Source organism: Coloeus monedula (genome assembly GCF_965178545.1).
Source record: "Coloeus monedula genome assembly, chromosome: 1".
Classification (NCBI taxonomy): Eukaryota; Metazoa; Chordata; class Aves; order Passeriformes; family Corvidae; genus Coloeus; species Coloeus monedula.
Genome location: NC_138781.1, coordinates 21284426 through 21306998, shown reverse-complemented (window position 1 = coordinate 21306998; position 22573 = coordinate 21284426). Strand labels below are relative to the sequence as shown.

At 38.0% G+C, this 22573-nt stretch overlaps 1 protein-coding gene across 1 annotated transcript in view; it reads right to left on the bottom strand.

The window, feature by feature from the left end:
• Positions 1 to 22573, bottom strand: part of ITGA8 (integrin subunit alpha 8) — a gene marked incomplete at both ends in the record, with an annotated part of 110210 nt that overhangs the window by 27998 nt on the left and 59639 nt on the right. Inside the window, 5 exons of the mRNA XM_082278149.1 lie at positions 4666 to 4824; positions 6629 to 6734; positions 12993 to 13073; positions 16057 to 16136; positions 21737 to 21829. Of these exons, the coding sequence (XP_082134275.1) occupies positions 4666 to 4824; positions 6629 to 6734; positions 12993 to 13073; positions 16057 to 16136; positions 21737 to 21829 (519 nt within the window). The remainder of the gene's footprint in view (positions 1 to 4665; positions 4825 to 6628; positions 6735 to 12992; positions 13074 to 16056; positions 16137 to 21736; positions 21830 to 22573) is intronic.

Genomic DNA, 22573 nt, shown 5'->3' with positions numbered 1-22573 from the left:
TACGAAGCTTCTAAAATGTTTAGTCTCTCAGCTTGACAAACAAGTCCAAGAATGTAGGCAAAAAGCACTAAGAATACAGAAGCTGTAAAAAAGGTACAACGGGTATAAAAGAAAAGGCAAAAAATCTTCATGGCATCAATTTATCTGATTTAAATTATAATGCTATAAACAGAACATAAACATTTGACATTGTCGGAGATCTTCAGTCAAAAGCATCTTACAAAGTGAAATATATTATAATTCATTAACAGATGAAAGTCCATTAAAAAAATAAGAATCCCCTTTTTTCCTGTTTTCTGTTGCTTAATCAGGTAAACATTGTCTATTTGCAATAAGGGAACACTTAAGTAGCTAGTAAATCTCTCCCTCTCAATGTGGTGACATGTGCAAACTCTCCTAGAATTCTTTCACCAGCATATAGACTTTATTGATGACAAATGAAAAAAAAACTGCAACACAATATTATGTCTGTGAAGAAGACCTCAATACATTATCACAATGGATACAGATGTAGATCCATTTGAATACTAGAGGATTTTCATATTTACATTTTTCTTTTTTCATAGATCCTAGAGTGTTAGCATCTTAGTAGTGAATTTTTACAGCAAAGGTTCAAAACCAGCCCTGTGGTTAAGCAAAAACATACGTGTCTCCTGCAACCATTTAAGAGCAGAATTTGTCCAGTGGCCTAGATGTCCAGGTTAAAGATATTATTTTACCCTTCTTGAGCTGGTCACATGGAATTGCACACCTGTACAATCTGTAGCTATTTTATATGCCACATATTTAGTACACTATACTTTATCTTAGATAGAGGATCATTCCCTCCCTCTAACTACAGAGGACTGTCTCAGTTTCCCCGCCATGGAAAACTACTGCATTATTCTCCTGAGCATTATTACTTTAAGCAGGTTTCCAGACCTCTCCAGTTCTCCACTTCTCATCTCAAAACCCTGTTTCATCTTTCTCGTTTTCTAGCCAAGCAATAGCCTCTGTTACTATGTGCAATTCCATCAGAAATGTTCTGAAAGAAGGCTTTGTGTAAAAGGTATTATTCAAGATGGGTTGGTGACCATTCAAGAGCAACCCATTGGATGGTATTATTTTTTCCTGAGACCAAGACCTAAACATAGTAGAAACAGTTTTGCAGCATGAGGAGACAGTGCCTCTGGAAGGGATTAGCTCCTGCCACTCATGTTGGTGGATGTACCTTGTCCATGCGGTGAATTTTGGCTGTTATTTCACTGCTTCCCTGACAGATGCCTCACTTGTGGTACTACAGTGCTCATCTATTGAGAATGTGCCATATGTGTCACCCTGTATGTTCTACCATAGTGGTATTTATAGGTACAGGTTTCATAAAAATGCTTTTTGCCATCAGTCTGGGAGAAAAAAGCAACCCATCAGGAATATTGTCTCAAGCCAAAAGTCCATCTAGCCGAGCCCTCTTCTCATCACAGCTGCCTTTAGGAAGAGTAAGAAGGAATTAAGAATGGGGTATGCATACACAATACTCTCCTAGTAACTTTCAGCTCCCAAATGTTTTTAGATCAAGGACTTCCTCATCTATATGAAGTTTTTGTTCATTTACTAATCTTCACTGGACTCTTCTTTTGGGAATTTATTTACTCTTCTCCTAAAATCATGTAAACTTTTAACCCTGACTACTTCCCTTTGGCCACAAGTTCCAAACACCTGAGACCTGCCACCATGGACCACCACTTCCTTTTGCTTGTTTTGAATCTGACTCTCCAGGCTTCATCAGATGCTCCAGTTCCTGCTCAGGAAGAGGCAGAGAACAGTCAATCCACACCCACACTCTTCCTGCCACTACTCATTTTGAGGATCATTTTGATATTTGTGCATAGTCACCTCTTTTCTAGATTGAAGCATCCTAGTGTACTGAGTTCTGAGTTCTTCTGCAATGGAATCCATTCTTTATCTTTGATAAGTACTTTCCCTCCTTTTTCACCTTTTTGCTCCTTTTTGCTCCATTTTGCACCTTTTCTAAGATTCATAATTTTATTATCCTTTCACATCCCTCATGGCCTTCATAGAAAGATAAGCTACAGAGAAGTCCCTAAACAAAAGTCTTCCCATAGGTGTGATTTATCTTTGTGGACTAGACAACAAAGCCCGAAGAAAATGTTTTTACAAGACAAGAAATTCAGCAATAGGGAGGAATACACTGTTTTGATTGAAACTGAACAATCTGAGTAATTTCAAAGGGGAAATGCCTCAGTGCCCTAAGAGGGCTAGATTCGTATATCCAAGAGAAGTCAGGCATTTAATGCCTTTAGCCTTATTTGGAAATTCGAGCTAAGCATCTTGCTATTTATACAAAACTTGAAGGAGCCTGTCTCTGTGTCCTCCTCCCATCTGAAGCCAATAGATAAGTATTACATATTTGAAACCTGATTTGTGTATTCATGCTGTTCAATGCTTTGAAAAACTGAAATAAGGGAAGGATACTTAAATTCTTGCAATAGTGATTGTGGATCTAAAGCCATATTCTGCCACAACAGATGGACCATTATTACAGGAAAATTTCTCACAAGCTTAATAGGAATTAAGCCTTGTTTATGTAACAGAGGCAATCATTACCAAGTAGGAGAAGGAAGAGCAAACTAAAAAAAAAAAAAAAAAAAAAAAAAAAAAAAAAAAAAAAAAAATACATTGCCTGAAAATGTCAGTAAGAACTGTGGCAGTATTCTACTCAGCTTCTTAACTCAAACTTAAACAGAACACAGTGGCTAGGGCAGGAGGATGCTGAACTCCTTTTCACTTGCAACCTGATCTGATCAGTGAGTTTGAGAAGCTTGGCTTACAAGCACAAATGCAGCACCTCAGCTTCTTCCTCCTCACCACTTTTGAAAAAGAGGTGAAAATTAGGTAGAAAAGATATGTAGAAAAAATTCTGTCTCCAATCTTACTGTGCTTTGGGTATAAAACAGACAGACATTTATTATCTTCTGTTTCCTACCACGCATTTGATTTTTCTTTCTCTAGAGAAACTACATAAAAGGATGGAATTCCAATCCCTCTCTGGTTTCCTGGGTGAAACACAAAAATCTAGCCATACTATTTTTCGTAGACATCAATTTTTCTTTACTCTTTTAAGTATGTATTGTAGTTCTGTCTGAGCTAAAGACTTGACTTGTAGCTCCCGAGGTTGTGAGCACTCTTCTTCACTAGAAAGTTGTCTCCCCTTTCACTGAATATACCGAACTCAAACCCCTTCTGGTACACAAAAGACGCGGAGCATTTTTAGCACTTGGAAGGCAACTCTCCCTGAAAGACGTTTAACAGGCTACTGGTTAAACTTGAGAAGTGTTGTTGTTTACTCCAGAAATGTCTGGAATCAGTTATGCTTAAAAAATTGGATACCTTGTTTTTGATGGTATAATACGTAGAGCTGCTTTGCTTTATCTTCTGACTTTGAGCCAAAGCAAGCTCTTTTGGGGGGATCTGCCATCACAAACATAGATCTTAAAACAGGAAATTGTCCAAGCAGCCAGGGATTGGGTTAGGAAAGCTAAAGCCCCAAGAGAATTAAATATGGCCAGGGATGTCAAAAACTATATGAGAAAAGCTTTTATGGATACTCAAAGGAAGGTGAGGGAAAATATAAGTCCTTTCCAGAAAGAAACAGGAGACCTGGTTACCCAGGATGTTTAGAAGGCTGAGATACTCAATGACTTTTTGCCTCAGTCTTCACTGGCAAATACTCTGGGCACACTCCCCAGGTCACACAAGGGAGAATGAAGGACTGCCTACTCTAGGAGAAAGTCAGGTTTGAGAACGTCTAAAGGATCTGGAGGTGCACAAGGCCATGAGAGTTGATGAGATGCATCCATGGGTCCTGAGGGAACTGGCAGATGAAGTGGCTAAGCCAAAATCCATATCTGAGAATTTGTGGCAGTCTGGTGAAGCTCTCACTGACTGGAAAAGGGGAAACATAACCCTCATTTCTAAAAAGGGGAAAAAAGGAAAACCTGTAGAACTACAGGCCAGCCAGTCTCACTTCTGTGCCCAGCCCAGTCATGGAGCAGATCTTCCTGGAAACTATGCTAAGGCACATGGAAAATGAGGAGGTGATTGGTGACAACCAATATGGCTTCACCAAAGGCTTATTGTGCCGGACAGGTTTGGTGGCCTTCTATGGTGGGGTCACAGTGTTGGGAAGAACAACTGACATCATCTACCTGCACCTAGAGAAAGCATTTGTCACAGTCCCAGATGACATCCTGGTCTCTATGCTGGAAAGACATGGACCTGATGGAGCACTCAGGGGATAATGAATGGGCTGTGTGATCACACTCAAGGAATTGCGGTCAATGGCTTAACGTCCAACTGGAGACCAGTGACACATGGTGTTCCTCAGTGGTTGGTATTGGGACAGGGCACTTTTTAACATCTCTGTTGGTAGCATTGACGGTGGGATTGAGTGCACCCTTCTCAAAAATATTATGAGTACAGAAACCAAATATGTACCGAGCAACACAACAGTCACATTAGAAACATTATAGACGACCTATGTCTTGCTTCTTACTCAGGAAAATGATTTTGGGTTGTTAAAAGTTCCCAAAAAGTTCCATCCCATTATGAAGTGTAGGCAAAAAAACCCAATCAAAATGCAGAAAGGGATGGAAATAAAATACTTACCTTTATTTGCATTGTATTAATAGGAGAGCTTGTTTGACAGTGCACTGGTCCATGTGTCTGAATGTGAAGAATATAAAGAAGAAATTCTTCTCTACTGGACACAGGCCAACCAACATGGAGAACTGTATTGTTGATGGCACTTGGTCCTATATTGTGCAGCTGTCAAAGAAACATGATCAGTACTTTCCAAGGCAACAAATAACAACAAAAAACACTGCAACAACCGCTTAAATATTTTCAAATTCTAAGTGGACACTGCCTTGAAGTATTTAGGGAAGGATGTATAGATATTAACATCATGTTATTGATGGAGAATCTGTGGCAGGTAGGAGAGAAGAACCTCTCCAAATTAGTCACAAAGCCAATGGCAAATCTGGGAGAACAGTCTTTGCTGTCCAAGTCTGTATTCAAGAAAACCATCACCTTTCCCATTTTTTCCTACATACGAAGAGTTGAAATTATCTAAACAAGTATAAAAAAACCTCAACCCAAAACACTAGCAAAGAAACACTATAGAAATATGAACAGTGAACTTTAACAGTTCATACTTGAAAATAGTAGCCAAAACTTCAGAATGCAAAAGAATCACATTTCAGGGCACAGGAATAGAAGGTAGAGCAGAACTTAAACTAGCTTCTTCAGTTAAGAACTGTATTTTCAAAACTCTCAATCAAAATTTCCTCAAAAGAAGTAAAGGAACTAGCTTTCCTAAATCCTAAATTAGCATCCCAGGATATTACTTTTTTCCAGGGAAAATGAACAAAGATAGAAATAATAAAAGTTTAGAAATCTAGGCTATTAAAATAGTTTCCTTGTATCAGTTTACAGTTTGAAAATAACTGATGACAACAGGAAGTCTGGACGTGCTGTCACTGGGCATGAAGAGCTAAAGAAGCTGAACCTCATGGACCTTCACGCAAAGTTTCTAGAGATGTGAGAACCTTTTTTTTTTTAAATTTGCAGAATTTTTGTGACTGATGACCTTTAGTTAGAGCTAAATAAAAACCCCTTTCAATCTTACATCTTCTGGGAAACTGTCTAGTCTTTTTTATACTTTGCTGATATAAACCATGTAAGTGGTTTCCTTAGTAACTGTAACTAATTACAGTAATTATTTTAATACATTTGAAATCACATATATAGTTTCACAAACAACCCAAATGCTTGAGACAGGAAGATTTGTTAGGCATTTTTCAGTTTAGAGAAATGTGTTAAGATGAGGAATTCACAAATGATAACTTGTATTTTACAGTTGTATTCACTACACTTTAGCATGTCATGCAAAATTGTAATCTTACATTGCTGATTAAGCTCAGTTGCTTATATTTTCTCAAGTGCTAGTTTGTGAATTATAACCATATGTGAAGCCTTCTGTTTTACCCTCTAGAATAAAGGCCATCCATCAGATTCTAAGGATGGCTTCTATTCCATGTAGTTCACTCAATGCCTTTTTTCTAAGCTGAACTCTTCTCTTTAAATTGATGAATCATCCAGAGGGAAAAAACCAACAAAAATACAAAGTAAATAGATGTGTACTTCAAACATTAAGAGTTATTTTCAACAGAACATTTTCTGAGGTAACAAGTTACACGTATGTCTACTTTTTTTTTTCAGTTAGCTAGAAAGAAAATGTTTTTCCCAGTGCACAGCTTCTGATGAGAAGATATTTGACATTGATTATAAGGAAATTTTAAGGACTGTTTTTAATTCTTGTCAAACACCCAAAATGTTTATAAATCCCTTAAATATCAAAGACAGACTCCTAGCATAAACTAATATCTCCTCCACTCGCATGAACAGATAATGGGGTTGTGAATTCCCAGATTAAATTTGGGTCACATGCTAAAGTCAGAGTATTTACATTTGTGGCTTTATCTAGCTACAGATAAAGACAATAAACCAAATTCATCAGGAATTCAGTGGGGGCAGCGTGAGGTCCTGTGGCAACATACATAGTTTTTACCTCATAGATGTGTTCTACTAAAGGACCAACTTCTTCTTCTTTTGTAGGTTCATCTTTGGGTTCCCAGTTATGAAGTGGCAAAATAATTGTTGGGGGGTGAGACACTCTGTAATATACAAAACAGGTTAACACAGTAACTGTTACCAGTGACTGACTGCAGTAGTTTTAGAAAAAAATTAAGAACCATTATAGAAAACTGAGCCCTCAAAGGCTTGTTATTTGGGCATATTAACAAGAATTAGGTGAGGTGAATGCTACAATGCTTCCATAAAGTACTACCCAATCCTTGCAGATGACTGAGGGTGTGCATTTAGTTTCATACTTCCCCTGATGGACTGGCCTTTCCAGACAAGGAAGTAGCTCTATTTGGAGAGCAGAATCCAGTCTGCTGGTCATTTTTATCATTCTCACTGATGAGATATCTGAATACATTATCCACGAAAGTAAATAAATGTATTTTCCCATTTCCTTTAAAGCCTGTAGGTGTTTAATGCTATGCATCTTTCTTCCCTAGAATACATTCTTTGGTATTTATTTAACTGTTCTGACTGTAAATTTCTATAACCTCTGTTATTACTCCTTTAAAAAGCCTTGCAAAATAGTCTATCTCATTCTACAGGTGGGCAACGGGGATATTGTGACTTCCATAAAGCCATAATGGAAATTGGTGTATTGGGAAACAGAATTCAGGACTAGAGCCTAAAAGAGTGCTCCAGGCTTTCCAACTGCTTTGCAAGCAAAGTGGCATCTATAGCATTCCCTGAAATACTGTTGCAACTTGCAACACATAAATAAAACATAAACAAAGAAAACTGTCACTTAATATTTGACATCTTTCTTTCTGTCTGCTATTTTATTTTTCATTTCCTTCTCTATCTGACCTTAAGAAAGTAGTCTTCTGTTAACATTTTTATTTGAATCGTGAACATTTTATTTCCCGTAAAAACTGGAAGTTCATTGTACTGGTCCCATTCAGATGCAAACTAAACCTCACTCAGGTACTCAGAAGTTGGGAAATCAGATCCCAACAATTTCTTTTAGCATGGTAGGTGAATTCTGGCACAGACATCTGTCATCTACAAGTACTGCATGTAACTCTTGGTGCTAAAATGGTATTACCCTTTCTTTGCCAGGGTCAAGTCTCACTCAGTTTTGCTGGTTTACAGAGTCTTTAGCTGAAAGAAAATCTATAAAATTTCAGTGTTGGTTCTGCCAAAGCTGGAATTTTGCTAACAGAAAAGTGTTAAAAAGCAATCAATTGGAATAACATGATGGCCTTCTAGGCACTAATGTTAATCACTTTGCAGTAGCCCTGCTACAGATTGACACTTGAAGAAACAATTGGATGGTTTTGTTGCAAATGCTGAAAAAATACTACTGGAAGAAACAAACAGTTCTTGATTACAGCTCTTAACGTCACATACAGTGAATGAAATGTCTGAAGGAAAATTTCCTACAGTATACAGCTTCTCAAAGCAGCAAGAAATCCCAGAGAAGAACGGCTTAATACCATCCAGCTGAAGTACAACTCTTTGTGAAATTTGGTGCATTCTGGAGTATCCTGCTAACTCTTAATACTTCCTCAGACTTCAAAAGGCCAGCAGTTTGTACTAAAAAGTATGTCAGAGGACAAATTCACAAGCCCACCCTAATAAAAAACAAGAAACTAAACATTTTCATTTAAAAAGTAATTTCTGATTAAGTACTTAGCCTAAGTTTCACAAATCATCTTTTCAATATGAATTTTAATTATTGATTGCTGTTGGAGAATAGGAACTTTAGGATGTTGTTACAAAAGCCAAGACACATAGACCCTTAAGCTACCACAAAAACCTGCAAATCAGAAGCTGCACATTGACAAAAGAGAAGAAGGAACACTCAAAACTCAGTGTTTTCTATTGCACTGCCAGGGAAATATCCACAGCATTGCAAAATGCCAAGTATAAATTTAGAGATTAAATTAAAATTACTATAAAGCATATAAGAACATTTATTTTAACAGAATTTACAGTTATTTTGAGGACTTGTGCCATTGACATGAAAGTAGCAAAATTAGGTCAAATGAAAAACAAATCCACTCTTTTCACTATTTTATTTTGCATTTACCTGAGAATATTTTTAACATTTGAATGATTTATTAGACAAGGAGTTTTCCTAGACTTTTAGGTGACAATTGTAGTCAAACAAGAGTACTAAAAAATAAGATAAACAAAGTATGGTCCACAAAAAAGGCTTATGTGGGACATACAATAAAAATTCTGCCGGCTGCAAATACTCTCAATCCAAATTACTTCCTTCCTGAATCTCTCATTCCCCTAGTGCTCTTTCAGCAGTGAGAGATAACAATGACAATACTAAAACTCCTACATTTTTATAGAAGAAAAAAGGTAAGCAGAATAATCAAATCTTAGCCAGCAACTAAGCAACTGCTTATTGAACTATATAAGGAGTTATGTTAATTTTCCTTTGAAGAGGATATTGAAGAAGATTTCTTCCTTTTTCACAGAAAAAATATTTGCATGGTATCTGCATGTATGCATATATGCACAATTTCATAACTACTTACTTTTCTTCAGTAAAATGTACAATGCATCCAGTTCCACCTTGTGCAACTCTCTGAAGAGAAGTAGAGAAACTACTACAATATATTTTCCAGTCCAAATGTGGACATAATCTCTCTTTTATTTTTATCTAGGAAATAGTGAGCAATTCTCTTGGAAGTGGATGTTTTAGCATCTCTCAGTAATTAGCAAAATCTGTCAGCAAAGCAGTTGGGACTGCTATAGCTAATAAGAAAACTAAAATACTTAAGAGGAAAGAAACTGGAAGTCATTCAATTAAGTAACTCCTCTGTATATAATAACCTGTTTCTTAGCACTGCAGGCAGCAATTCAAGCAACTTTTTCCACTCATCACCAAACTCATAAGAACTGAGGATTCTGTGGTCATTTTTTGGTCTATCTATTTACCTGTTACAGAACTATTAATTAAAAAGAACACACTATGGCACAGAAAGAACACGATGGAGGCAAAGTTTCCAAGAAGTTTGCAAAGAATAGAGGTTTGGCAGATTTTTTTATTAATGTGAGGAGAAACTTCACTAAAATAATAGAATCCACAGCACTGGAAGCAACCCTTTCTGAGAAGTGCTGTGTATGTAACCATAAATGTTCTGGTCTGAAACTCCAGACAGTCCTTAGCCTGGGTGTTCACCCACAGCAATACCTAGCAGCTGCTGGCTCCCAACATTTTCTCACACATCTGTAGCCCATTAAATAACACCTTCAATTCTTATTTCCTCAGCCTCTGCTTCTTCTGTGTTACACATTTTGTATTTTTCACCTCTCTTCCTATCCAGCTCATTTCCTTAGATCACCACTAGCTACAGAAAATGAAATAATATTCTCACTTCCATTCTTGTTCAACATGTTGTCTTTCAACTGCCATTTTTCAGAAATAAAATAATTAACTTATGTCCACACTGCCTTTGAGTGCCAGCCTTTTTTTTCCACCTGACTAGTTTTAGGGTTAGTCTTCTTAACCTGGAACACACTTACAAAATATGATGGAAAATCCTTTAAAAATCTCTCTGATTTAGACTGAATATTAGAGCAGATAGATTGCATATTAGAGCAGGAAATGTTCTCTGTGATCTGCAAAATTATTTGACTTATTGCTAGCACTAGGTAGTCATATTGTCTCAGAAGTGACAACAATAAATACATTTTTATAAATTAAAACCTCCATAAATAAATGCATTTTTATTGGTTTACATCTAAGGCAGCCCCTTGAGGTGCATCACTTAAGAGACATCTACCCCTCTTGCACCAGCCAAGCCTCATGGCCTGACTGTGGAAGTGAATCTGAGCCTTGTAGTTCCTGTTCAACCCTTGCAGAGCTGGTAATGGTTAAGGTCTTGAGCTGTAGTTTCTAAGAGGAGATGTAGGAAATCTAATATCCCAGACAAAAAGCACTGGGGGCAATTATTTGCTTTAAAAAGACATCCTCCTGACTTCCTCCAGGATAGGAGTCTAGTTCCAAGATTGTACAGGGTAGTCTGATATTCTTATAAAATCTTAGAATCATTAAGATTGGAAAAAAAACTTTAAGATTATTGAGTCCAACCATAAAACTAGTACTGTCAAGTTCATTATTAAATCATGTCCCTCAGTGCCAGATCTACATGTCTTTTCAGTATCTCCAGAGACAGTGACTCTACCACTTTCCCAAGGAGCCTCTCCCGATACTCGACAACTTCTTCTGTGAAGAAAATTTTCCTAATATCTAAATTGAACCTCCCCTGGTGCCACTAGAGGCTATTTCATCTCATCCTGTCACTTGTTACCTGGGGGAGGAGACTGATTCCCACCACACTACAACCTCCTTTCAGTTAATTGTAGAGAGCAGTAAGGTCTTCCTGAGCCTCCTTTCTCCAGGTTAAACACCCCCAGCTCCCTCAGCTGCTCCTCAGACTTCTTCTCCAGGCCCTTCACCAGCTTGCTTCCTTGCTCTTTGCTGGACTTGCCCAAGCACATCAACATCCTTCTTGTAGTGAGGGGCACAAAAATGATCCCAGTATTCAAGGTATGGCCTCACCAGTGCCAAGTACAGAGGGATGATCAACACCTGTGTTGGGGTTTTAGTTTAGTCTTAGGTTTTTTTTTTCTGTTAAAGGAATTTTCTCCCATATGCATGTTGCTAGGGGACAAATAGCTGTACTTAAGAAAGACAAAAAAGGGAGTGGGGCGGGCCTGGCTACTTTTTTTTGTCTACACCTGGGTGTGGGGTCAGTTCGCTCTGAGCGTCCAGAGAGAGAAGCTGCAGAGAAAGGAGCTGCTGTTTCTTCTTTTTGGCCGTTCTTCTCTTCCTGCTGGAAACAACGCCGGGACCCCAAAAGCCGCTTTCCCTGCCCTGCTGGAGGCCGAGCTGTGGCTGCCCTGTCCCGCTGCTGCTGCTTCGAGTTTTCGCTACGCTGTAGCCCTGCTCGCCCTGCCTGCCTGGGCATCCGTGGGGTTCTCCCATCTGGATACATCTCGCCTGCCACCCGGGATTTGCGTTCGTCCCTGCCGCTCTAGCCTGCCGCTTTAGCCTGCTGCTCCCGCCTGCCGTTTCCAGCCTGCCGTTCCTGAGAGTCCGGGATCGGCTGCCCAGGGGTTTGTGAAGCCTTTGTTCCTTCCCTTCCCGGGATCCCAGGCCGCCATTGCCGCGTGCTCCCCGAGCTCGCTCCGGAGCGCCCCCTGCAGCCGCGGGGGAACCATCGCACCTGCCCGGCTCACCGGGAGCCGCCAGCGCCCCTGCCGGCTGCGAGCGGAACTGCACCCGAGGGGAAAGGGCCCGACAGCCGAGAAGGCTGGCACTGGGTTTGTGTGTGCTGTTACTGCCAGAGTTGTTGTTGTTTTGTTTGACTGGTTATATACATATACATACATATATATATATATATATATATATATATATATATAGTAAAGAACTGTTATTCCTATTTCCCACATCTTTGCCTAAAGGCTCTTGATTTCAAAATATAATAACTTGGAGGGAAAAAGGCTTATATCTGCCACTTCAAGGGGGGCTTCTGCCTTCCTTAGCAGACACCTGTCTTTCAAAACCGAGACAACCTGCCAGCCACACTATGTCTGACAAAGCCAGGATGCCATTGGCCTTCTTGGTCACCTAGGCACAGTGCTGGCTCATACTCAGCTGGCAATTATTACCTAATTGCATTTTATAGTTTGCAAAATCAAGTTATATGTGAAAACAGAGATAAAAATTATCATCTTTGATCACATCCTGTGCTTGTTTAGTTTGGGTATACTTTGTGTCAGTGAACAGGCACTTGCTTCAGGCAGAAATATAAGAATCCTACAGTAGTAGCTGGTTGACTTTTTATCATAACTTATTTCTTACTCATCCTTTCTCCAAAGGCCTCACTCTGCTCTCTATTAGTATATGCCTTGACATAATGCCTTTCACACTTCCAGCCATAAAAGCAATAGATCCTGTTTGGTATTCAGCATTAAGTGTCCAGGTGGTTGCACAAGAAGACATATGAACACATATGAACACATATGAACAGACATTCCATATTAGTAACATCCATGCACAATCTGAATGCCCAAATAAAATGTTGGCTCTGACTGGTGTTGCTGCAATGTGAGATTCTACAGGTTGCTGTCTTTGCACAGACAGTAAGTCTGCAGTAGCTCCATCCTGCAAGGCTTGCAGGGGTAAGACCCAGGTGTCCCCAGATGGATAAAGCATTTGGGTTTATAATATGCCATAAGATTCACTACATGGGATTATCATCTGCAGAAAGATTCTGCAAAAAAGTAGTTATCATAGTGAGGTGAAATAATTGAATACTTACCCTCTGATTTGTACTTGAGCCACAGCACTGATGTTGATATGGAGGTTCACTAAGTTGCTGGTGGGATTTATCTTGTTAGAACTGGAAAAAATATATACAAGTGTTAAAAAAGGTTATTTATCAGAACTCTAGATTATCATAGCACTCAATACAAAAGGCCCCCTGGACACATGACAGAACAGGATTCCTATTGCCACTCTTCAGTCTTGTAGGACACTGGTATTTTAAGTTTGGTATTATTTGAGCTCATCACATGCTTAATAATATAATCAACTCAAGCATCCTTTAAAGAATCTTATGATGATGAATAAGATGATACAAATTTATTTGGCTCAGAATACCATGGAAATTCCCTTGTACAACTCAGCTATCTGTATAGAGATAGAAGTATCTTAATAGAATATAAGTTTGTTTCATGCACTGGAGGAAGGCAGTGTCAATGAATAAGACAGGCTTTGTTATAATAAAATTTATTTTTATGACTCTCCAAGCCTGTGACTTTTGCATGACAGTCTTTGGGGAAAAAGAATCTAAATCAACTGTTCCTTTAATTTTCTTATTTTCTTCTGTCCTGTATCCAGAGTGTTTACACTCCTAAAACCACTTAGCAGTGAAAACAAATCTCTGTATGTTTAAAATGTAGTGCTCTAACTCATCTTATTGTCTTTTCTTACTGCAAATCCTTAGTAATAAAGGTAGTTTCTCTTGCCTCAAAAGGCCATTCCTATGATTATAGCCCATTCATACAAAGAAAGATTTGCAGGTTCCAATTCACGAAGATAGTGAAGTAATTACAGACTTAGAATTTATTTAATTATGGGATTAATTACAGTAAATTTGCATGTTTTTTTCAAGCAAGCATGCACTTCCTTGCTTCATGAATGCTAAGTTTCTATTGCTGTTATGGTTTGCTGTTATCACATCTGGGTAGCATCAGTCAAATGGAAACATTCAGAGGAGGTCAGCATTCCCAGTGACTGACTCCTGAGGAGTAAAGAGCAACACTGCTTTGATCCAGGCTTTCTGGTTACAGATTGCTAACATTAAGAGCAGCTTTAATTTGTTTGTAAACTAATGCAGATTCCCATCAAACATTTTTTGAACTTTCATGTAATCCTCTATAACCATTGTTTTGAGTATAAAAGTACAAGTATAAAAATTATTATACCACTACTTTGTTAGAATAAGCTGCTTTCCAATTTGCATATTCGTCCTACTTCCCATAGAGTTAAAATAGAGATTTTGATCATATATATCTGGTATTCAAACCTTGTTTGTGCTTTATGGCATTTTTTAGAGAACAAAATAGTTTAAATAAAAGTGCCAGGACATTTCTCTCTCAAAGGGGTACATAACTGCACAGCAACATCCACATCAGAAAGGAATCAGATTTCAAGACACTCCTCAGCCTCGTTTGTTCCCTGTAAGTAATGAACTTCAGTCTTGCAAACCAAAATATTATTTTCCACTTGATGTTTTCAAGTAAATGAAAGCTCTCTCTTTTGAATAAATTAAAGTAGGACTCAAATTCACATGTATTCTTTCCTTTCTTTCCATTTAGGCAATTTCCTCTTTTTGCCTCATGGAGCTCCCTTTTTCTTTTAGGATTGTTTTACTGAGGACACAGAAATGCACAAACTCTCCTGCTGCTTGTGAAAGAATGTACAAAGCAGTGAGTTTTACCTGTTGGGCACATTCCCTATGCAAGAAGTTCTACTCTTTTACTCTTTCCTTTTTTTTTGTTTTTTAAATAGCTGCATGCTTTTCAGCATTTTCATACCAGTCTGTAGCCCAACACATTTCTTTCCTTTACATTTTAGTCAGTCACAGTCATGGAGGAAGCATGAGATGTTACTGTCTTCTGAAGTTAAGATGTATTCCTCAGTAAATTCGTGTCGCTTTTTTAAAACAGTGACCTACCTTCAACTCTTATTACCTAGAAAGATTTAACTATCCAGAAAGCTCTGGAGCTCCCCAATTTCACAGCATGAAAAGGGTAGTGACATGAGCCTTGGATACCCATTTAAAATGACTGCTTGCATTAAGAAATGAACAGTGGAATGGACAGGGGACCTACAAGTTAAATGCTGTATCTCTCTCCAGAGGAGCGAGCCCATGTCCAGATTTGCATGATCCCCAGCCAGATCCCAGGGAGAGGGCTGAGGCCTGACCAAGCACCTAATGGACTTCTGTGGCATTGCTGTGCCCTTCCTGAGTTTCTGCAATGTCCTTTGCTTCAAGGGTTACATTATGGAGACATGACTTAAACATTTTAAATGTCTCAGTTATTTACCATAATCAACATGATCAAGGCCCTCATTAAAGGCCAGACATAGCAATTAAGTCTCTGCGTGTGGGGCAGAGAGGGCCCCATACGAACTCCAGTGTGTATTTGATGAGGACAGATGGAGCAGAAGCCCTGCTACCTACCTCAAAAAGTCTCAGGTTTGTTTTTGAGGTTATCCTAACCTAGCCTACTCCGTGCTTTTTTGCTCCTGTGGAAGAAGTACTGCTCAGCATAAAACACAAGATACTACAGTATTAATATGTGAGGCCCACAAATGGGGAGGAATCTAATGAAAAAATTACAAAGGTTCACCTGCAACAAACTGAAACAGTTCTCTCCATGCCAGTAAATCTGTTGAGCAGATTTTAACTGCCTTTTTTTTAAACCATTTTCTAAATTTTTGTGAAGAAGAGGCGTGTCTGGTTTAATTCAGAGAATGATATGTTTATGCATATTCACCTTTGTTACAAATTGATCACTGTTTATTAATTCTGAAGTAGAAAATACGGCAAATCGGCAAATCAAATTTGGCAAATCTGTAGAAAATCCTTGGATTATTGACCAAAATCAGTTAACCTGAATTTTAAAGAAATAAGACTGATTTTGCTAAAAGCTAACAAGGCTCCAACTCCAAAAATCCTCCTGAAGTAAGCTACCATTGGAAAGCCCATGAAATAATTACTGACACTCAAGAGGGACCTTATTATATAATAAACTTCAACTATGTCAATAGGAATTCATAATTTAAATAACCATGCTCTTGATAAAATACCTAACCTTTTTATTTGCAGCTCAAAATTGATGCTGAAATCTGCATTTTCAAAATGCTGAACAGAAAATCGAATGCCTGTGGAGAACTGAGAAAGAAACAAAACAACAGGTTACTAGAAACAGTTGATCTCTCCAGATCAATAAAGCAGTACCATTCAACATTGCATTTCACAGACTTATACTAGATACTGTTGCTTTTTAAAGTTAGTATGAAATAACATCATCTAGCTGTTCTCAGGAAAAAATACCATCCTGCCTGTGTATGTCACCAGATGGAAAACTTGGCTGGACAGAGGAAAGATCAGAGGAATAGAGAAGCACACTCCCAAGAACACAGCAGTGGGCCCTGCTTCATCCAGACAGTCTCTGCTTTGCTTTGCCAAGCCAAAAGAAAATAACAGTTTTCTGGCAGCTCTGATCCCTGTCTCCATCCATGCACACCTTTGTCCAGGTCTGCAGGGCTTCCTAGTAACTGCATTGTCTCTGCACCTATGAGCTCTGCACTGCATGCTTTAGGTGTTGTGGGGCTGACTGAGCACCTAAGGCTAAATTAGCAGCAGTTTTAATTTACTTTCAGTTTGATTCTTTTTTTCCATTGCAGTTCTGTTAAGAGGAATACAGCTTCAAAGTTATATTTGAAGTTCAGTTTGCCACCACTTGGAGTGAGTGACCAGAGGAGAGAGTAAAACACACAGCTCCCAAAACTGAAGGAGGTAAGTGTTTCCACTGGTGCTCCCTTGCATTTATGCAGATAATTCCTCCCTGTGACAATTTCCATTTGCTTCTCAAGAAGAGCAAGGATAAACAGATCAAATTAATTCAGAAGAGAGAAAGGCTAACTAGAGAAAGAATATACAATAGCATATGGTAGGGTCTCTGTAAGCCTCTTGTTGGACATGTTTACAGTCCCAGTGTCTAAGTGGCAGGTGAGTAATGGGAGATGCCATCTTCCCTCAGTGTTAAGTCAATTAAATTCTACTGAAATATTTAAATTATTGTTTTTAATTGTTTCAACTGCACATTTTAAATGTGGCAATTTTTGAAATGTGAATTTGCAATTCCTACAACTTCTCACTCCCCATCTACCTTCCATCTGGCCTGATGGTAGAATTTTTTGCAGGATAACATGCACATTGTTCTTTCATTTTTTAAAAGAGGATCGTTACACACAGACATATTCTCCACGTGGAGAAACAATCTTCCTGAGAAATTAATCAAAAGGCACTAGGAAACGAGGACATCATCCCCTCATTCCTGCCAATATCTGACTAGATTAGTGGGGGGAGGGGGGTGGGGCAGAAAAAAAAGTTGTCTGCTTGGCATGATTTCCTTAGAATATTTAAGGAAACCTTGTCAGCAACAGGGCAGGACACAACAATGTAGGGTTTTATGTTTGGGGCTTACATTCAACATCTCTGAAGATGAGGAATTTTCCTCTGTGGATGTAATTTTGTATGTTTAAACAATTCCTTTTTCCAACCATTTTTTTTTCCTTCAGTTCTCCTCCTTTCTTCACTTGCAGTGGTGCAACACAATCCATCACCAGAACAAGACTTACCTAACATGTTTTAACTACTTTCACCTGGCCCATGCTGAAGCAATATTTTCATCATAAATGGAGTGGCGAGTTCAAATCTTTGAATTCTGATTATCCTAATGTCATAGTTACAGTTGATCTCTCCTTTTGGAAGCAAAATCTTTCAGATGAAAGATTATCAAATCAAAGTGCTTATCAAATTACTCAGAAGTCGAATAGCTGACTTGGAATAGAGATGTAAGCTCTTTTTAATTTTTAGCTCACTTTTTGGAGATGATATTAGCAACTGTATTGATATTCCATTCACCTTTAAAAATATAATTACTTTCTTTAGTTTTTTAGACTAATATTTCCAAATATTCAATTAACCATTTCTCTTACTGTTTTTACTAACCAGCCTAAATAAATTTGTTTCCACTTATAGCAGAAAAAAGATTTGATGAACCCAAGATAAAATATTCATCAGACAGAGCAGACATGAAGTGCAGTTTTGATGATCTATTACATCCCTGAGGCTTAATCCCCTATTTAATAGTGAAACACACTCCTACTGTACATCTCTAATAAGTTGCAGATGTTGTCTTTGTATAGTCATACGACTTTGTTAATGTCAAGTAACCCTTGACATTGCTACTAATAATGGGGCAAAGATGCTCACATGCCCTTGCTGAAAACCCACTGAGGCCAAAGGAGTTTAACTTGCTTGAACCTATAACTTAGCAATCACTCAACATCCTTATTTTGGTGGGACATAAATTTTATCAAAATAGTTTAATTTTACTTAAAATTTTCCAAGTGAAGTTAGTTTCATTAAAATTGCATTATTTTCATGTTTGGAACATCATGTATCTTTGAAATACACGACATTTCTACTATTACTGATAAGTTTTAATCTATTATGTTTGACAGGATTTTGGAGAATGCTGGGAGACAGAGGTGTAGCTTTTTTTGAAGTGTCTTACAGTGTGTAAGAAAGATAAAACCTGGCGCTCTTGAAGAATCAGTTTGGCACATACCAAGAAATAGGCAAGATCTTCCAAGTCTCCAGTCTTCTAACTTTATTTCTACTAATTTCTATGAACTTCCAAATTTTACTACCAGAATTTTTAATAAAACCTACATCTCACTTGCTAACGCCACTGAACAGGCATTAGCGAGCTTGTCAGTCTGATCGATTTCAGTGCCATTAGTAAGTACCTTGAGCAATCTCTGCCAGTGAGATGCTGTCAGACATTAGTTTGCATTCTGGGCCATGTGGCATTGAGGTTTTCCTTACCACGTCTTTTTATCTTCTTTTTTACAATTTCATCTTTTTTTTTTTTTAACTTCAAAGATATTACTGAAAAGGTGAAGTATTTTTTTGTGGCCAGTAAACAATTTTAAGGTCTATGTAGATGACCATAATGTATTTTGAAGATGGGAAGTGTCAGACAACCCTGTAGTCTGCTGTAGTAATATCCCATGGATTATATTACAAAATCCTGACATAACCCTCATACTCAGAAGATGATCTTCATGAGCTCAAGAATTCTAGGATTTTGGGGTGCTGGCAAGTCATTTAGGTGACTCAATAGTTAAAGAGTTTTAGGAATGTTCAATTTTGACCTAACCCTTCCTTCCCACTCACAACTTCCACAAAGAGTCCCTTTCTGACTGAGTATTTTGAGAATAACTGATCTCCTGCCAGAGCAGAATTGTTTTGCAAACTTGGAAATGGATCAGAGTAACGTTTTGAGGTTTATGCAATTTGTACAAAGGGCTGGTATTCTGCTTTTGGAAGTACATTTGCCATCATAAATATGTTTGGACTGAAAAAAACAAGCCCTTTCACCTTTACTCAGCTTCCAGGAGAGCTGGCTTCAAAGATAAACTTAGGATTTAAGACTTCACTCACTCTAATCAAATGATTTTGCCATCTGGCTTTGTAATGCTCTATCTTTGTATCCCTCAATTTTAAAGGGCTGGATTATTTTGTTATAAAGTAGAAAATCCTTGAATATGTTATGAACCCTGCTGTTTTATTCTGCTACTTCTAAGTCTCTCTTTATGAAGTAGTTTGCTTAGGAGTATCTGGTAATGGCACTTACAACAGTCCTAGAGTTGATTCTGAAGAAAAGAAGGATTAGTTATGCTGTGAAAATTCGTAAGGAGACAGCTGGGAGTAGTACTGTTTTTGTGGCCACCAAATGGCATTCCTGAAGTCTTCACACTGCTAGCATTTTGGGTGAAGGACGATGTGGAAACTGCGCTTTGGATTCAAAGGGAGGCGTATGAGGGTCTGTAGTCTAACACCTCTACACTCAGACCTTTCCATTATGCTTATGACAATATGCAAACTACAAAGATTTTCTTCTTGGTATACAAGTTAGTGTCTTTTTTGTTTGGTCTTCCTTTTCTCTTCCAAACACAAGGGGTTTTATGCTCTCCTGCCCCCCTCCACTGCATCCTGATCACCCACAAGATTCTTGTCCACTTCTGTCTGTACCTTGAGAATTTGCTTCTGCCTTGAGACTAACTAGGAAACTACTAAGCAGGTAAGTAAAACTGCTGCCTTCTCAATTATTTGCCTTGACTTGGAATTTGTCTCATGGTTTGGCCCATCATTGCGTCCCATCATCCCATTATGAAAATTCCATTCCTCAGAAATGTTTTCAATTACTTTTACATTTTAGTATTTTTGTTAAGTAGAATAAAGCAAAACCTACAAAAGCTTTTTGCCTTTTTGTCTATACCCTTCCCAGAAAATCTTCATAGTGATGTCTTTAGACATTAGCAGACTTTAGTTCACAGTAGTTCAATGGAGAAGGACCCTCACCAGGAAGATTCCTCTTCCCAAGAGGTCCATCACCTAGAGCTCAGTTTTCAATGGTTTCCACCTCCTTGTAGTCCCAAAGAGTCTCTGGGACTGCTTGTGACCATGCAAGCAGATGACTGTATCAGACACCTGCCCTCACTCACTTTCAAAAGTTCTATGGCTGATCTGAGGCTATCCCTAGGATCCAAAGAAAATTATTCTAGTCCCAATCTCCTATGATATGACCCATTTGGTTCTTCTATTGAGGGTCAGACATGAACTGCTTCAAGATCCCAAGAGGCCAGGAAAACACCCCTCTACAGAGAGGCTGAAGAGTGAAATATTGATCTTCCACAGGAAGGACAAACCTTAACTTAGTAGGGACTTTGAAAATACTAAAGAAATTTGCTTTGATTTCTTTGCAAAACCATAGGTCCAATATGAAATTCAACAGTTGTAGTTTTCAATTAAAAGCTGTTATTTATTCCTGATACATGTTCATACTGTTGACTGTTTCATTTTTATTTGGACAGTTTTTTATCTAGGTATCATTGTTTGGCTTATTTTCTTTTAGTGAAATATTTATAGCACTTATGAATTTACGAGAAACACTAAATTCCTCTGCAAGAGCATCCATGGCTGAACATTCCTGGATTTAACACTTCTGGATTTCCTGGATTGTTTTATCATGAAACAGGGACAAAGATGACAATTGTGGAATTTTTTATCTCCAAACCTATTTTTAATTCTTATCTAGTGTTCATTGTCAGTTACTATTCAGTTCAGCTTTTGTCCAAAAACAAGGCTACCATCATTCCATCTAATGTGTAGTATGATTTATGAGAGGCTCTCTTAGGAAAATCTTTAGAATTACAATAATAACTTGAAGCAAAACCTTATTCCAAACACATTTTCCTGGATATAAATTGCAATATAAATTGATAAGACAACCCTTATGCACTGAAGATGAGAATCAGGCCGAAGAAGTTGTCCCTTACTATACATATATCTACATATATTTTAAATAGAGGGAATACTAAAAGGGAGAAATAAACAGATCACATTATGGATTGGAATTTTCACTACACTAGTCCAACTTCTGTGATAAACTGAATCACTCTCACTTTCTTTAAGTGATATAAAACTAGCATAATTAATCTTTTAGATAAATAAATTATTAACTTTTCAGAAGCACAGTTCTGCCTTTTATACACCAACAAATTATTTTCCAGGTAAATAATTTGGTTTATGTGCTGCTTATTGGGACACATTCTGGTAATTGAATAAATTTCCATTTGTTCCCCTTTAAAATTCAGTTAGATAAAAATCAGTAAATGCATCTGATTTTCCCTTACATTTGCGCCAGCCACCATGGGGTTCCCAAGATCACAAACCACCATTCTAGTTTCATTTTCCATCTTGTAATCACAGCTCAATACACGCAGTGCCTGCAACAAAAGGACACCAATATAGAGGTCAGAGATCACAGTGAAATTTATCCAGTTGGGAAAGTGATGCCTTTTTGACCGTGACCTTTCTTCTGATTGCGGACACCTGCTCAGTGCACTATCCAAACATTTACTTGGTTATTGTCAGACAACGGGGGAAAACTGATGCCAGAGAAAAACAAACAGGATAGTTTCCCAGTACCTTAAGAATCATAATGAGATCACTCTTTGTCTAGTTTTACCACACTGCTTTGTGTTGTGAATCATTCCTATAGCCATTATGACTCAACAGAGAAAAAAAGAGTAGGCACAACTAAGTGAGAAAAATAGGTCTCACACTAATTACAGCAGTTGTCACCAAAAGTCTTTAGAATGAATTTCTGCCATTGGCAAAACCTGGATCAATTCTAGATCTGTATTTCCAATCTGTGGTAAAATACTTAAAACATTTAATACTTCTGTAAAAACATAAACCTTTATGTGTGTTTATAAATCAGCAACAAAGGAGATAGGCTTTCACATTACCAGATATAAAGGTTTTTGTTGATAATAGCAATCTTTATCACTAGTAATATAATCTGTAAACAAACTGCACAAGAGGAGGAACAGCTATTAAAGAGTGCAAGCTAGGAGATACAGAATAAGGCAAAGCAATAAAATGTGGGGGGTTTGCAATAAAATGTGTGTGTGGGGGGGGGGTTCTGTTTTCCTCTCTGACATCTTCACTAAATGGAAGCATTTCAA